Below are 16418 nucleotides of genomic sequence, written 5' to 3'. Positions count from 1 at the left end.
CCTACTCTTGGGAAATAAGGCAGGGCAGGTGGCTGAGGTGTCAGTGGGGGAGCACTTTGGAGCCAGTGGCCATAATTCTGTTAGTATTAAAATAGTAGTGGAAAAGGACAGATCGGATCTAAAGGTTAAAGTTTTAAATTGGAGGAAGGCTAATTTTTGATGGTATTAGGCAAGAACTTCCAAAGTTGATTGGGTGTAAATGTTCGCAGGCCAAGAGACAGCTGGAATGGGAAGCCTTCAAAAATGATATAACAAGGGCCCAGAGATAATATGTCCTTGTTAGGGTGAAGGGCAAAGCTGGTAGGTGTAGGGAACGTTCATGACTACAGAAATTGAGGCTTTGGCAAGAAAATGATGGATGGAAATGTCAGGTATAGACAACAGGGATTGAGTGAATCCCTAGAGGAATATAAAGGCAGTAGGAGTGTATTTAATAGAGGAGTCAGGAGTGCAAAATGTGTACATGAGAGCTTTAGCAAATAGGGTGAAGGAGAATCTAAAGGAATTTTATAAATATATTAAGGACAAAAGTGTAACTATAGAGAGGATAGGAACCTTTAAAGATCAGTTAGGCCACCAGGTGTGGAACCGCAGGAGATGGGGGGGATACTCAACAAGTATTCTATATCAGTTTTTACTGTGGAGAAGGATATGGAAGATAGAAAACATGGGGAAATTAATAGCGACATCTTGAAAAATGTCCACATTACAGAGAAGGAGGTGCTGGGCTTCTTAAAATGCATTAAGACAGATAAATCCCTTGGGCCTGATCAGGCGTGCCCAGAACTCTGTGGGAAGCTAGGGAAGCAATTGCTGGGCCCCTTACTGAGATATTTGCATCATCAATAGCCACAGACGAGGTGCTGGAAGACTGGGGGTTGGCTAATGTAGTGTTGCTATTTAAGAAATAGTTTGGATGAGAGGCGCAAATAAAGTGGATAGTCAGAGACATTTTCCCAGAGCGGAAATGACTATTACGAGGGGACATAATTTTAAGGTAATTGGGGGATGGTATATGGGAGATGTCAGAGGTGGGTTCTTCACACAGAGGGTGCTGGGCATGTGGAATGTGCTGTCGGCAGTGGTAGTGGAGTCAGATACTTTAGAGACTTTTAAGCGACTCTTGGATAGGCACATGGAGGATAGTAAAATGTAGGGTATGCAGGGTAGCTTGATCTTAGTAGGAAAATAGGTCAGCATAATATTGTGAGCCGAATGGCCTGTACTGAGCTGTGCTGTTCTATGTTCTGTGTTTTTAAAAGTGGTAAGTAAAGCCAGGGAACTCTTGACTGCTGAGCTTGACATTGGTATTGGGAAAATTGTTGGACGGAATCCTGAGGGACAGGATGCACATATATTTGGAAAGGGAAGGACTGATAGGGATAGTCAACATGGCTTTGTGCATGGGAAGTCAAGTATCACTAGCTTGACTGATCTTTTTGAAGAAGCGATGAAGAGGATTGATGAGGGCAGAGTGGTGAACATGATCTATATGGACTTCAGTAAGGCAATCGACAAGGTTAGATTACATGGAAGAGATGGCAAACTAACTATTTGGATTCTGAACTAGCTCGAAGGTAGGAGGTAGAGGACAGAGGGTGGTGCTGGAGACTTGCTTTTCAGACTGGAGGCCTGTGAACAGCGGTGTGCCATAAGGATCGGTGCTGGATCTACTGCTTTTTGTCATTTATCTAAATGGTTTTGATATAAACATAGGAGGTACAGTTAGTAACTTTGCAGATGACACTAAAATTGGAGAAGTAGTGGTCAGTGAAGATGGTTACCTCGGAGTACAACGGGATCTTGATCAGAGGGGCCAATTGCTCGAGGAGTGGCAGATTAGTTTGGGTAAATGTGAGGTGCTGCATTTTGGAAAGGCAAATCAAGGCAGGACTTAAACACTTAATGGTAAGGTCATGGGGAGTGTTGCTGAACAAAGAGAACTTGGAGTGTACATTCATTGTTCTTTGAAAGTGGAGTAATAGGTAGACAGGGTGGTGAAGAAACCATTTGTTATGCTTGCCTTTATTGGTCAGTACATTGAGTATTGGAGTTGGGAGGTCATGATGTGGCTGTATAGGATATTGGTTTGGCCACCTTGGGAGTACCATGTTCATTCTGGTCTCCCAGCTATAAGAAGAATGTTATGAAACTAGAAAGCATTCATGAAACTAATTTGAATATGTTGCCAGGGTTGGGGGGATTTGAGTTATATGGAGAGACAGATTGGGCTGGAGCTATTTCCCTGGAGTGTTGCAGGTTGAGGGGTGACCTAGTAGAGGTTTATAAAATCATGAGGGGCATGTATAGGGTAAATAGGCAAGGTCTTTTCCCCAGGGTGCAGGATTCCAAAACTAGAGGGCATAGATTTAAGATGAGAGGGGAATGATTTAAAATGGACCTAAGGGACAGCTTTTTCTTGCAGAGGGTGGTGCGCATATGGAGTGATCTGTGAGAAGGAGAGGTGAAGGTGGGTACAATTACAACTTTAAAAGGTATCTGGATGGGTACATGAGTTTGAAGTGTCTAGAGGGATATGGGCCAAATGCTGGCAAATGGGACTGGATTTATATAGGATATCTGGTCGGCATGGGCAAGCTGGGCCAAAGGGTCTCAACAACTCTGACAATTAACAATTAGGTATGGGCAATAAATGTTGGCCTAGTCAATGATGCCCACACTGTGAATGAATAAAGCTATTTGCAAAGTTGTAGGAAAAATCTTGGAGGTTGGACAAATTGGATTTTTCAGTGAGCCAGTACAAAAGCAGTGGGCCCAATAGTATCTTCTCTGTGCATGATCTTAAAGGTTTTACATCACTGTGAGCTAAATATCCCAATGTTTCGTTAACCTCTCCTCAGGACCTCTGTGGTACATACTTGCCCATCATTCATTAGTTTCATGTCGTATTGGTGAGCATTTCCCTGAACCATTACAGTCCTTATGGTCTCTGATCAAATTTCAACACCATGAAAGGGGTAGACCAGCATCTGATTATGCTGCCTCGGACTGCAACAAACTCCCTGAAAAAAATTGTGAGTCAGTCTCCGACAACTTTAATGTAAATTCACTGAATGGATATATTCTTTAATAAATAAAAATGTTGTCAAATTCAGTTCATGCCAATAGGCTTTTTCTGCTCCTTCTAGCCCCATGGGGATGTTCTTAACTAATGCTTCCTCAAAGATTAAGCAGTTCCAACAATCTAATCAGCATGTGACACAGCCATACAGTCAGACAGCACGGAGACAGACCCTTTGACTCATTGACTTCCGGTTCCAGAAACCACTGCCACACAAGAACCTTGAAATCCGTGAAAAATAACAGGGAATGTAACCATGGCACCAGGCAGGCAACACAACCTTCGGGACTCATACTCTCAGCTGGAGTCTGTCCCCATACTGTACTGTCCCCTTAATAGACATAACACGACAGAGAGAATCACCATGGATTCTGGTGAAGACAATCCTGCTCACTGGGAAATTTAAAAGGGGGTCTTACCTGATCGAGGATCTCAATGACGTCTCCCAGGTTGAGCTCTAGCTCTTCTGATTTCACAGGGCTGTACGATATGACCACTTCACACCATCTCTGCTTCTTCTTCTTCACCACCGGCTCTGTAATCACATGCATGGCAGTTAGGGTTCTCTCCATTGGAAGGAATAGAGATACTGGTTCGTTCAGCAATCATTCTTACAGGGCTCTCCCATACCCTCATCTCTGCAATTCTTCCTCTGACTATACCCTCGCATTGGGATGCAGTCCCAGAACGCCTCCAAGGCAGTTTTATGATTGAATCTAAATCCTAACTTCTTTCCAAGTCATTCAACGAAGTACTGCAACGTAATTTGTCAGAATCTTCTGAAGCAAGGTCATTTCTCGTTACTGTATTGATCTCATCCTTTATTTCCAGAGCTGACCCCGACCATAAACTGTGTGTACAAATCACTGAGAAACAGAACTAGAAGTAATGCCAACCACTCCATCAAACCGAGGCATATAAATAACAATTAGGACAGAATACCGACGCTTCACCGGAGGTGCACTGACGATGTTACCCAGCAGCGTGATGAAATGTTTGCAACCAAACCCACTGGCCTAGCAAGCATGCCTACAAAAGGCAAAAATTCTTGCTGCACCTACATGTTAGCCCTTAGGGACTTATTGACAAGAACAGAGAGCTCTTTGTGTACCTACAGTTTCAAACCTCTGACCATTTAAGAAATGTTCCTCTACCAAAGCACACTTTCCCACATTATGTTCCACCTGCCATGTTCTTGCTCATTCACCAAGCATGTCGAAACCTTCCTGGTTCACATCTTCCTCACAACACACTTTCCCACTTGGTTTGGTATATAATCTACACTTTGGAAATATTACGTTTGCTCTCCAAATCATTGAGACATATTGTGAACTGCTTGGGGCTCAGTACTGATCCTTGTGGTCCTACTTAGCACACAAGAATGACCCATTTATTCCCATCCACCTGTTAGCCAAAGATTAACCCATATAATACATCACCTCCTATTCCATGTAGTTTCATCTTTTCTAACCAGCCTCCTGTGGGGAAATGCATCGAAAGCCTTCTGAAAATCTATCTGCTTTCCTTTATCAGTTTTGTTGGTAATACCTTCCAAAATCTTCAGCAAGTTTCCCATTCACAAATCCATGTTGACTCGGCCCATTCAGATCTTTAGCGATCCAAATGCCTGGTTATCACATCCTTCAGAACAGATTCTAGCATTTACCTAACAACTGAAGGAAGGCTGATAGGTATGTAGTTCTTGTTTTCTGTCTCAGTTTGTTTTCTTAAGTAGTGGGGTGACCTTGAAATCCATAGGAATTATTCCAGAATCAGTACAATGTTGGAAGATAATCACCAACATCATTGACTATCTCTACAGCCATCTCCTTCAACAGCCTGGGTATAGACTATCAGATTCTGGGAATTTATCAACTTCAACCCCATTAATTGCTCCATTTTCTTGCAAATCCTCAGTCACTTAGATTGCTAATTGGAGAAGATTTCTAATATCTTCATCAGAGAAAACAGACACAAAGTAATGATACAGCTTCTCTGTCATTTCTCTACTCCCCATTATAAATTCTCCTAAACAGAAACACACAAACTGTAATTACACACCATCTATTGTTAGTCACCAACAGTCCCTATTTACAACTATTTACCCTCCCAGCCAGATCATTGCCAACTCTTTTGTCTGCTCTTCTCTCTCTTTGGGCTCTATTCTGTCATTTATTCCCTACCCCATCCCCTTCCCTATTTTCTGCATATAGACCAACATTTTCCTAACTACCATCAGTTCTGAGGAAGGATCACCGGACCCAATACGTTAACTCTGATATTTTCTTCACAGATGCTGCCAGACCCGCTGAGCTTTTCCAGCAACTTCTGCTTTCGTTCCTGATTCACAGCATCCGCGGTTCTTCCAGTCTTATAAATTCTCCTGACTCTACCTGTGATGGAGCCACTTTCATTTTAGCCAAATGTTACCTTTTTTACATACTATAGAAGATTTTGCAGTCTATTTTTTATATCTTTTACTAGGTTGCAATAATATCATTGAATCTCTATCGTGTGCAGGTGGGCCATTCAGTCCATATTGATCCTTCAAAGAGCCACACTTTGCTACCCTATCTCTGCATTTCCCATGGCTAACCCACCCAGCCTGCACACCCCTGGACACTATGAGGCAATTTAGCGTGGCAAATCCACCCTAACTTGCACATCTTTGCACTGGAGGAGGAAACCAGAGCAAACCCACACAGACACAGGGAGAACATGCAAACTCCACACCAATAGTCACCTGAGGCCGGAGTCAAACCCAGGTCCCTGAGCTGTGAGGCAGCAGCGCTAACCATGGAGACATCTAATGTTTTATTCTTCCTTTCCTTATCATTTTCTTTGTCCTCCGTTGCTATGTTTCATAGACCTCCCAGTCCTGAGATTTATTGCTATTTCTGGCAACTTTATAGGCCTTTTCTTTTAATCATAAAGAATCCTGAATTTCCTTTGTTGGTCACAGTTGACTGGACCTCTGTGAGATTTTGCATCCTGAGGAATAGCATTGTTGTTGTAAGTCACATAATAGTTCTTTAATGACTGCCCATTGCCTAAATGAATAATCAAGTCTTTTTTTTTCAATCATTCACAGGATGAGGGCTTTGCTGGCTAGGCCTACCCCTAATTGCCCAGAGGGCAGTTGAGAGTCAAGCACATTTCTGTGGGTCTGGAGTCACATGTAGGCCAGACCACGTAAGGACGGCAGTTTCCTTCCCAAAAAGACATTAGTGAACCAGGTGGGCTCTTCTGACAATTGATTCATAGTCATCATTAGACTGATGTTTGTTGAGGTCAAATTCCACCATTTGCCATGATGGGACTCGAACCTGGGTCCCTAGAACATTATCTGGTCTTGAGATTAACAGTCCAGCAATAATACCACTAGACCATCTCCCTCCTTCCTTCCTCATCCAGCTCAACCAATCTGTGTGTCATGTCTTTGTAATTTCCCTTGAACAAATTTAACACCTTTCCTTCAGATTTATCCAGCTAACTTTCAAGCCTCCTGTTCTACCTTACTAACAATGATTCACCTCATTGGAACCATTTGATTGGTGCTGAGATCCGCTTGGATTAATGAGACATAAGAAGGAGAATAGGAGCAGAACAGGCCATTTGTCTCCTTGAACCTGCTCTGTCAGTTAATCGATCATGGCTGATCTGATTGTGGCTTAAATCCACTTTCCTCTCTGACTCACCAAACCTTTCAGGTCAGGCAACGTTTGTAGACAAAATTGGAGCTAACTTTTCAGGTTGATGACCTTCCATTAGAATGTAGAATCCTTTATGGATCGAAATCCTGGTTAAGTCAGCCTCAAACACATTCCAAAACAGAAATTTCTGGAAAAGCTCAGCAGATCTGTGGAGAGAAATCAGAGTTAATGTGTCAGGTCCAATGACCCTTCCTGAGAACCGATGATAGCAAGGAAAAGGTCAGTTTTTATGCAGAAGATAGGGTGGGGAGAGGGGGTCAGGAGTAAACCATAGATGGAGATAAAGGCCAAAGAGAGAGAAGAACAGTTGGATTGACAGAAGAATGGATAACATTTAGCCTAGGGGAATGAATAGCTACAACTGGGGGTTATTAGTAGCAAACAATGAGTGGCGTGTAATAGACCATGGTGTGTGGGGGGGTTTGACTATGGACATGGGAAAAAGTGGCTAAAGTCCTCAAATTGTTCAACTTGATATTGAGTCCAGAAGGCTGTAGAGATCTCTAGTGGAAAATAAGGTGCTGTTCTTCCAGTTTGCACTGAGCTTCGCTGGAGGACTGCAGCAAGCCTGAGGCAGAGATGCTGGCCAGGGAACAGGGTGGTGTGTTGAGGTGGCAGGCAACTTGAAGCTCAGGCTCTTTTTTGCGAGCAGAATGCAAATATCCTGAGAAGAGAATTCCAAAGTTTACCAACTCGTTGAGTGAAAAATTTCATCTTCATCTCCGTCTTAATTGAGAGGCTTCTTGTTTTGAAACTGTGATCCCAGTGCTGTACTCCCCAGTGACGAGTCCTCACCCTTTGCAGACTGTCCCCACAGACCCATGGCTGAGGTTTCTAACCTCTTTTATGGTTGAACATCATGATCAACTCCCACGCCAGAAACACTGCAGCATAAAACCCTAAAGATGTTCCTGTAAATAAAAGGTAACGTCGCTGTAGTCTTCCAAGCCACAGGGCTGTTCTCTCACTTGAGAGTGACAGCCAGTTGTGGTTCAACCTGAGGGCCACCACGCCTCAGGTTAGGGGAGAGGGTATAAGGACAGTCCTTTATGGTAACCTCAGCCAGTGTGGGATTTGAACCTACACTTATGGAGTTACTCTCCATCAAACGGCAGCTGTCAAGCCATCTCACTAAAACGGACCCTGCTTTCTGTAAATACACAGCCATTGAACTCTAATATAACCACAACTTGAAGGTACTCAGCAACAATTAAAAATCATGAACCAAAACTTATTTAAAATTAAAAATGTCCAAGAGGGCTTGTGTAGGCTTGTAACAATCAATGGGCAATGAGAGATGCAGAACTCACCCTACTGCTCCACAATAAAAGAAATTGACTAAATTCTCCTTGTAACCCTATGTACACATTGTTTGTGGTCAGCTTTACCTTTTTCACCCAGTCAACTGACTTCTTGACTCTCTGCGTGTCTATTTCCCATACTCACATATTCGAAACACATTTTCATATACGCTTACTACGCCATGGGCGACTGATAGCCTGGTTTCTGACTTCCTGAAGCAGCAACACATTCCAACAGTTACTCCAATCACATATGGACAATAAAGTAGTTCTTGATTCTGACTCCCCACACCCCCACCCCCTGGGCAGTGTTATAGTGTCATCGATGATTGTGAATGATACTGTTACTTCCTGCAAATGGTCTGATCTAATCTGCTGTGTTGATCTCTCCATTCACCTGGACCAGTAGGCTGGTGTTTCTGTTGTCACACCTTGATAAGGCACCATAGCTCAGCAATATTAAGCTACTTCATGAAAACAAACTGCCCACAATAATCTCACCACCCACTCATGCATAGAAACATGTAGGAAGTACAGCTCAAAACTAGACTGTTGTGCTGAACCCATCCATTCCAGTGTTCATGTTCCAAACGCAGCTCTCTCTGCTTCACCCAATTTCTATTAGCATGACTTTCCCATCCCTCCTTCAAAAGTGTTTCATTGGCTTCACTGTGAATTGGGTAGTATAGGATTATGCCGGAAGCCCCATACACTGGCATCTATCCACTGGCAGCCAGAGCATCATTATAATGGCCCTTCTCCCACTCCTGCACCATTACCTCTGGTGTCCCCTTGACTTAAACTTTCACTTGTTTCTCATGGATATCATATCCCTCAGTAGCAATATCCAAAAGCAATGTCATTTGCTGTGTGTACTCAGGCAACACCAATTTCTACCTTACTAATAACCTCATTTGACCCCTCCACAGTTTTTCGTCTAGCATTCTGTTGGGCTTCAGTAATCAGATGCTCCTGCCTCCTCAAGTGCATGTAAATACAGTCCTGGTCAAGTAAGAGATGCCTTTGGTTTGTTTGTTGGAGTCAAAATCTCCAATGTTTGTTTGCTTTCTTCATATGCTATAGTACAGAACTGAACTGCATTTGTGACTATGTAAAGATATTTTTATGAATAAAGTTTTATTTTGAAATAAAAAGACAACATTCTGCTGGGCCTTCATCCTACATTGGATCGCAGTAAATTTTTCCAACCAAATTTGAGCAAAATCAAAGCTATGGCTTCAGCCCTCGCCATGACCTGTGTTCTTAGTACCAGAATCCACAAACCAAGCATTCCCTTGGAATGATGCATGAGCTACACATTTGTACAAACTCATACGTACATATGCCTCCTTTCTGAGCGTTTGGAATTTTAGAACTAGCAGCAGCACAGCATTATATTTTAAACAAGATAAACAGTGAGTTAATCAAGTTACTTAAGCAAGGGGTGGTAAAGTCAAATTCAGATACAAAGTTTTAAAGTAAGTAATGATAAAAGTTATATAAGGAGATAAAATCGTAATCAGCCTCTAATATCTGATTCGCATGGAGATTTTTTCTGAAGCGAAGGATTTGGCACTTGAAGTGAGATTCAGCAGCTGCGACAGCTGCCAGAGTTGAATAGTTGGAGGTTGCTCCCTCAGGTAGGCTGAGGTGCTGGGTGGAGTGAATGAAGTCTTCTTTGTTTCACTTTTACAACACTGTAGTTTGTGGTTCTTGGTAGCCTGGCACAGTGCAGCAGTCATTTAGCAGTTTTTCTCTCATTCAGGAAGCGTCCATCTGTTTCCCCATTGAGAAGTAGTTGCTGTTTCAAGATATCCCTCATGTGGCATTCAGATTGTTTACCAAATTCCAGCTTTGATCACAGCCTGACAGAATGGCTGCAATTATTAACTTTGATGAATCATTGCTCAGCAAAACAAAGTCAATGTGGCTGGGAATCCTCCTGATGTTTTTCCATTCTTGTTCAACACTACAGAAGCTTTGAATTGTTACTGGTCGTTCACCAATCTCCGTTAGGGAAGGAAATTTTTGCCATTCTCATTCAGTGTGGCCTAAACGTGACTCCAGACCCACGGCAAAGTGGTTCAATTTTATCCACCCACTGAAATGGCCAATCAAGCCACTCAGTCCCAGGAAAATTAGAAACTAGACCATAAGAAAGAGAGGCAGGAATAGGCCATCCATCACCCTCCTTGCACCTGCTCCACCATTGAATAGGATCATGGCTGATCCAACATTCCTCGCCTCCACTCTCCTCCATGTTCCCTGTAACCTTCAGTTCTCCGGCTGATCAAGAATCAATCTGAGCCACATGTGCACTAAAGCATGCTGCCCCCACAGCTCCCTGTGACAAGGAGTTCCAAAGATTCACAATCTTCTGAAAGAAGAAATTCCTCCTCAGCTCTGTCTTAATTTGGTGTCCCCTTATTCCGAGACAATGCCCTCTAGTCCTAGACTCTTCCATGACCCTGTCAAGCTCCTTAAGAATCTTATATGTGTCAAAGGGAAACGTTAGTGGTGGGCAAATTACTGAAAAGGGCTCTGACTGACAGGATTTATAATCACTTAGATAGGTACAGTTTGATTTGTGATGGTCAGCATGAATTTATGATGGGTAGATCATGCCTCACAAATCTTACTGAATTCTTTGAAGAGGTGACCAAACATGTGGATGAAGGTAGGGTGGTGGATGTGGTATACTTGGATTAAATTAAGGCATTTGATAAGGTTCCCCATGGTAGGGTCATGTAAGAGGTAAGGAGGCATGGGATAGGGGAAAATGTGTCAGATTGGATTCAGAATTGGCTGACCCTTAGAAGACAAAGGGTCTAGTGGATGAAAAATATTCAACATGGTGCTCAGTTATGAGTGGTGTACCACAAGGATCTGTCCTGGGTCCTATTCTATTTGTGATTTTTGGAAATGATTTGGACAGAGGAGTGGAAGGGCTGATTAGTAAGTTTGCGGATGATACAAAGGTGGGTTGCTTTGTGGACAGTGCGGAGGGCTGTTCTAGGTTACAAAGGGACATTGATAGGCTGCAGAGTTGGGCTGAGAAGTGACAGTTGGAGTTTAACACTGAAAAGTGTGAGGTGATTCATTTTGGAAGGACAAACTTGAAAGCAGAATACAGGGTTAACAGAAAGACTCTTGGCAGTGTGGAGGAGCAAAGGGATCTCAGGGTTCATGTTCACAGTTCCCTGAAAGCTGCCACCCAGGTGGATAGAGTTGTTAAGAAGGCGTATGGTGTGTTAGCTTTCATGAATAGAAGGATTGAGTTCAAGAGCCATGAAGTTATGCTCCAGCTATACAAAAGCCTGGTTCGGCCACCTCTGGAGTATTGTGTCCAGTTCTGGTCGCCTCATTACAGGAAAGATATGGAAGCATTGGAAAAGGTGCAGAGGAGATTTACCAGGATGTTGCCTGGAATGGAGGGAAGGTCTTACAAGGAAAGGTTGAGAGAGCTAGGGCTTTTCTCTTTAGAACAACAAAGGATGAGAGGTGACTTGATAGAGGTGTACAAAATGATCAGAGTTATTGATAGAGTAGATTGCTAGAGACGTTTTCCTAGGGTGGAGGCAGCTGTTACAAGGGGGCATAGTTTTAAAATTAGTGGAGGTAGATACAGGGGGGAACGTCAGAGGTAGGTTCTTTACTCAGAGAGTGGTAGGGGCGTGGAATGCATTGTTGGAGCGGGTAGTGGAGTCGGCCTCATTAGAGGCATTTAAGCGGCTATTAGATAGGCATATGGATGATAGTATAAGGTAGGGGCGGAGGTTAGAGAGACCTTAGGATGAGGGTAAAATTTCGGCACAACGTTGTGCTGTGCTGTACTGTTCTATGTTCTAAATGCTGGCCTTGCCATTCACATTCACATTCTCAACTTTTGCCAACGACTGTCCTGCATTCTATTTGCACTTGAGGTGAATTGGTAACCAGGAAGTTCTTCCATCAACTAGACTGTTTACTTCTACCTTCAAACCTTGTTTATCTCTGTCTCTGCCTCAGTTCTTCTGATGCTGTAAACCTTCTGAACTGATTATCCCAACATGTTGCAGGCTGAGCTTTCAGTTTCCATCCCCCATATCCTGAACTTATCCAAAGATCAGTTGCCTGAATCTTAGTTTGCACCAAACTAGAAAGTGGACATGGTCCATCAGCAAAATAAAAAGACAGGTAGCAAATGCAATAGTTGCCAGGGAAACATTCTTATAGTCTGGAAGAGTATGGGGAGCACAGCTCATAGACAGATTGTGGTTTCACATCATCATTACATTTGGAATGTGCCTATCAATAGATTTTGAAAAGGATGGATACAGGAATGGGAGCAAAGGACTCCTGCCTCAGGAATAAATGAATTTGGTGTAGTTTCATGAATAAACAGGGATTTATCCTGAGTTGGACTTCTTGCACTTCTTCCTACAGCAACTAACTAAATAAGAACAGCGTCCATTCCTTGTTCCAATCTACCTGGTGATCTAGGTCTGCTTTCCTTCCCATCAGTTCCTCAAGCTTTCCCTGTTACCCTCTTATTCAGATTCCAATGTGGAGTGAACAATAAAGGCGTGTATTGGCTCTGGGACAGTGGGAAAATTCCAGGGTGGGGCTGTCCATGCTGGGAAGCTTTGTCTGATTAGTAGTGACTTCATCAATTCCTCTGACTGGACAATGTGGAGTAAAGGGTTAACTAGATGGATATGCTGAAACTACTCTTTGGGCATGTGCAGAAGCAGTTATGTCAATATGACATTAGATCAAACAGCACAGGGACCTGGAGGAAGAGCATGCTCATTGCACAGTGTTAATCCCGTTCTATCTTGTAAGCAATCAATGTTCACCACTTGTACTGACTTTATATTCAACTATTGCACATCTTGAGCTTCTAAGAAAATTCCAACAGACAATAGAATTCTCCTGGCAGAGGGTATAAGATGGAAACATTTAGAATTCTAGGATCATAGAGAGGTACAGCACAGAAACAGACCCTTTGGTCCAACTAGTCCATGCGGACTAGATATCCTAAATTAATCTGTTCCCATTTGCCAGCATTTGGCACATATCCCTCTAAACCCTTCCTATTCATCTACCCATCCACATGCCTTTTAAATGTTATAATTGTACCAGCCTCCACCACTTCCTCTGGCAGCTCATTCCATACACACACCATGATAAACTTGTCCATTTGGTCCCTTTTATATCCTTCCCCTTTCATCTTAAACCTATGCCCTCTAGTTTTGGACTCCCCTCCCCTGGGAAAAAGACCTTGACTATTCACCCTATCAATGCCTCCACTGATTTTATAAACCTTCAATAATGCTACCCCTCAGCCTCCGACACTCCAGGGAAAATAGCCCCAGTCTGTTCATCCGCTCCCTATAGCTCAAACCCTCCAACCCTGGCAACATCCTGTAAATCTTTTCTACACTCTGTCTCGACTTTTACAACATCTTTCCAAAAGCACAGATTTGTTTCACAACAGACCGTGTTTGCGGTTCTGAAACTGTCCTCTAAAATCCAATGGTGATCCTTCCATCTTTGCAAACTACCATCTCATCTCCAATCTCCTTTTTCTCTCTAACATCCTTGAATATGTTGCTCCTATGTCTCCCAGATCTGTCCATCTTTCCCACCACTCCATGTTTGAATCTTTCCAATTGGATTTCTGCCTTGCTGCAGTGCGGAATCCACCTTTACCAGTCACAAATGACATCCTGAGTGACTGTGACAGCAGTAAACTACCTGTCTTCATCCTTCTCAATCTGACCAACACTATCCACTTCCAGCGACTTCCTACTGGTATTTTGCTGGGTCTTAGGGATATCTGTGCTCATCCAACTCTGGCATCTTGAGCATTCCTAATTTTAGAATTTAGAGTTAGGTTTTGAATCATAAGCACAGAATCCCTACAGTGTGGAAACGGCCCTTCGGCCCAACAAGTCCACACCGACCCTTGGAGCATCCTATCCAGACTCATCCTCCTGTAACCCACCTAATCTACACATCCCTGAACACTAGGAACAATTTAGCCTGGCCAGTCCACCCTAACCTGCACATCTTTAGACTGTAGGAGGAAACCAGAGCAAACCCAGAGAGAACCCATGTATCATGGGGAGAATGTGCAAACTCCGTTTTATGGTCATGTGTAGTCAGGTATAGGGTTACAGGTGTACAGTGAAAAGTGTACAATGTCATCATTCATGGCACCATCTTAGGTACAGGGTACCTAGGGACAAAGCCTTAGGTAAAAAGTTTAAAATAAATAAGTTAAAAGTTCAACATTACAGCTCTTCTCAGTATAAAGTAGCAAATAACAAATAAAGTTAAAAGCTCTAAATCCCACAAGGGTACAATCTCACCCCGTGAACTGGACTCAGTCTCTCCCCTGCACTGTGCTTGACCTCTCTCCACACTGGGCTCGATCTCTCCCCTGCACTGAACTCGATCTCTCTTGCACTGGGATCAGTCTCTCTCCTGCACTGGGCTTGACCTCTCTCCACACTAAGCTCAATCTCTCCCTTGCACTGGGCTCGATCTCTCCCCTGCACTGAGCTTGATCTGTCCTGCACTGGGATCGGTCTCTCTCCTGCACTGGGATAGATCTCTCTCCTGCACTGGGCTTGATCTCTCTCCACACTAAGCTCAATCTCTCCCCTGCACTGGGCTCGATGTCTCTCCTGCACTGAGCTCGATCTCTCCTGCACTGGGATCGATCTCTCTCCTGTACCGGGATCGGTCTCTCCCCTGCACCAGGATCAAGCTCTCCCCTCACTGGGATCGATCTCACTATCCCCGCGTCTCCGTGCTGCCTTTCCACTGCAAAGGTTTAAAAAATGTCTGTGGGCAGTTTGTGGGTTTGCAGGCAGGCACAGCACCTGAATTGTAACAATGGTATCAAAAGGCTGGATGGTGAGCAGGCATGGCCACAGTTTTATTTCGTTATCAAGACAACAAGTTGTGACTTAGCCAATTAATTAAAACAAGTCACTCTGACAGCTTTCCTGCTCCTCTGATGCTGCTTGGCCTGCTGTGTTGATCCAGCTCTACACCTTATTAACTTAGATACTAAAACTGAGTAAATTTAAATCTTTGATGATACAGGACCAATCTTCTTTTAAGAAATTCACGTCATCAAGATATAACGGACGGGGGCAGCTGCAAAAATCAGCAGAGAGTAAACAGCCATCTGCTGAGATATCAGCTCTCTCACATCTTAGAGAAAGCATCATCTAAATAAAGGTACTGCAGCACTCAACAGAGAAGACACAGAACATTCCAGAAGACATAACCTGGCTGTAATTTTGAGAGACTAAGTTCTACTTTTTTTAAATTTTGGTTTATATAAGTGTGATTTGTATTTATTGGAACAGCTTACAATTAGAATTTTGTTCTTTTCGAGAATAGTTAGTAGCTGGAGGGAAACATTTTGGTTTGTTAATAGTTCAGTTAATTTGTTCATTATTGGAGTTAAATAAGTAAGTTGTTGCTTGTTGATTACAGAGTGAGTGTCAGGAGTTTATTTCATTTAACCACACTTTTATAACAGATAGGGGTGAGAGGCAGGCTATATCATTTCTTACTGCCTTTAACAGATTATAGGGTGAGGTGAGCCTCTCTGGGCATTTCAGTTTTAGTTATCAGAGAGGTGGGGTGGGGGCCGACTTTCGCTTTATAACAATTCTGTGCCAAGCAAGATCCCATGAGCAGGAATGGTTAGATAATCCACTTGATATTGGTTGAGGGATAAAAATTGGCCAGGGCACTGAGGAGAACGTTTGATATCCAATTGAGGGGTTATTCTGGGGAGGGCTGGCTGGAGGGAGACAGAGTCTCATTTTAATGGTATGTCCAACAATATAGAGCTCCCTTAGACTGAAAACAAAAAATGGTGGAGATCACAGTGGATCAGGCAGGATAAGTGGACAGAGAGCAAGCTAATGCTCTGAGTCTAGGTAACTATTCCCTCGGTCCCACACTGGTGTAAATCTTTATTTAATTGTCCAGTGCAAGTCCTATGAGCTTTTGACGCAGAGGTTGAGAACTCCAGCAACAACTAACCTGATGTACGAAACAAGTTAGCACAATCTGAACTGCCAACTCTCATGCAATTTAGAATGAGATTTATCCCTTTCAGTTTTGAACCACTTCTACAATTGCTCCAATAGTTTTCCCAGAGTTAAGCTGTCACCATTTGACAAGGTTCGATTAAGAATCTCGGTGGCCTGCGGTAGGGCTACTTTAACACTTTTGGCGCCCGTCCGCACTTTGCCCCAAAGCTTCCTCACAGAGTTTGGTAGAGAAACAAAACAGAAAGTGCAGGAGGAA

At 43.2% G+C, this 16418-nt stretch overlaps 1 protein-coding gene across 1 annotated transcript in view; it reads right to left on the bottom strand.

Moving 5' to 3' along the window:
• sh3d21 (SH3 domain containing 21) overlaps window positions 1-16418 on the bottom strand; it is a 112447-nt gene that overhangs the window by 66235 nt on the left and 29794 nt on the right. Inside the window, exon 4 of the mRNA XM_048558265.2 lies at window positions 3502-3617. Coding sequence (XP_048414222.2) covers window positions 3502-3617 — 116 coding nt within the window. The remainder of the gene's footprint in view (window positions 1-3501; window positions 3618-16418) is intronic.

The sequence above is a fragment of the Stegostoma tigrinum genome, chromosome 24 (assembly GCF_030684315.1).
Source record: "Stegostoma tigrinum isolate sSteTig4 chromosome 24, sSteTig4.hap1, whole genome shotgun sequence".
NCBI lineage: Eukaryota > Metazoa > Chordata > Chondrichthyes > Orectolobiformes > Stegostomatidae > Stegostoma > Stegostoma tigrinum.
The sequence above is the reverse complement of the archived record's forward strand: the minus strand, read 5'-3'. Positions and strand labels throughout refer to the sequence as shown.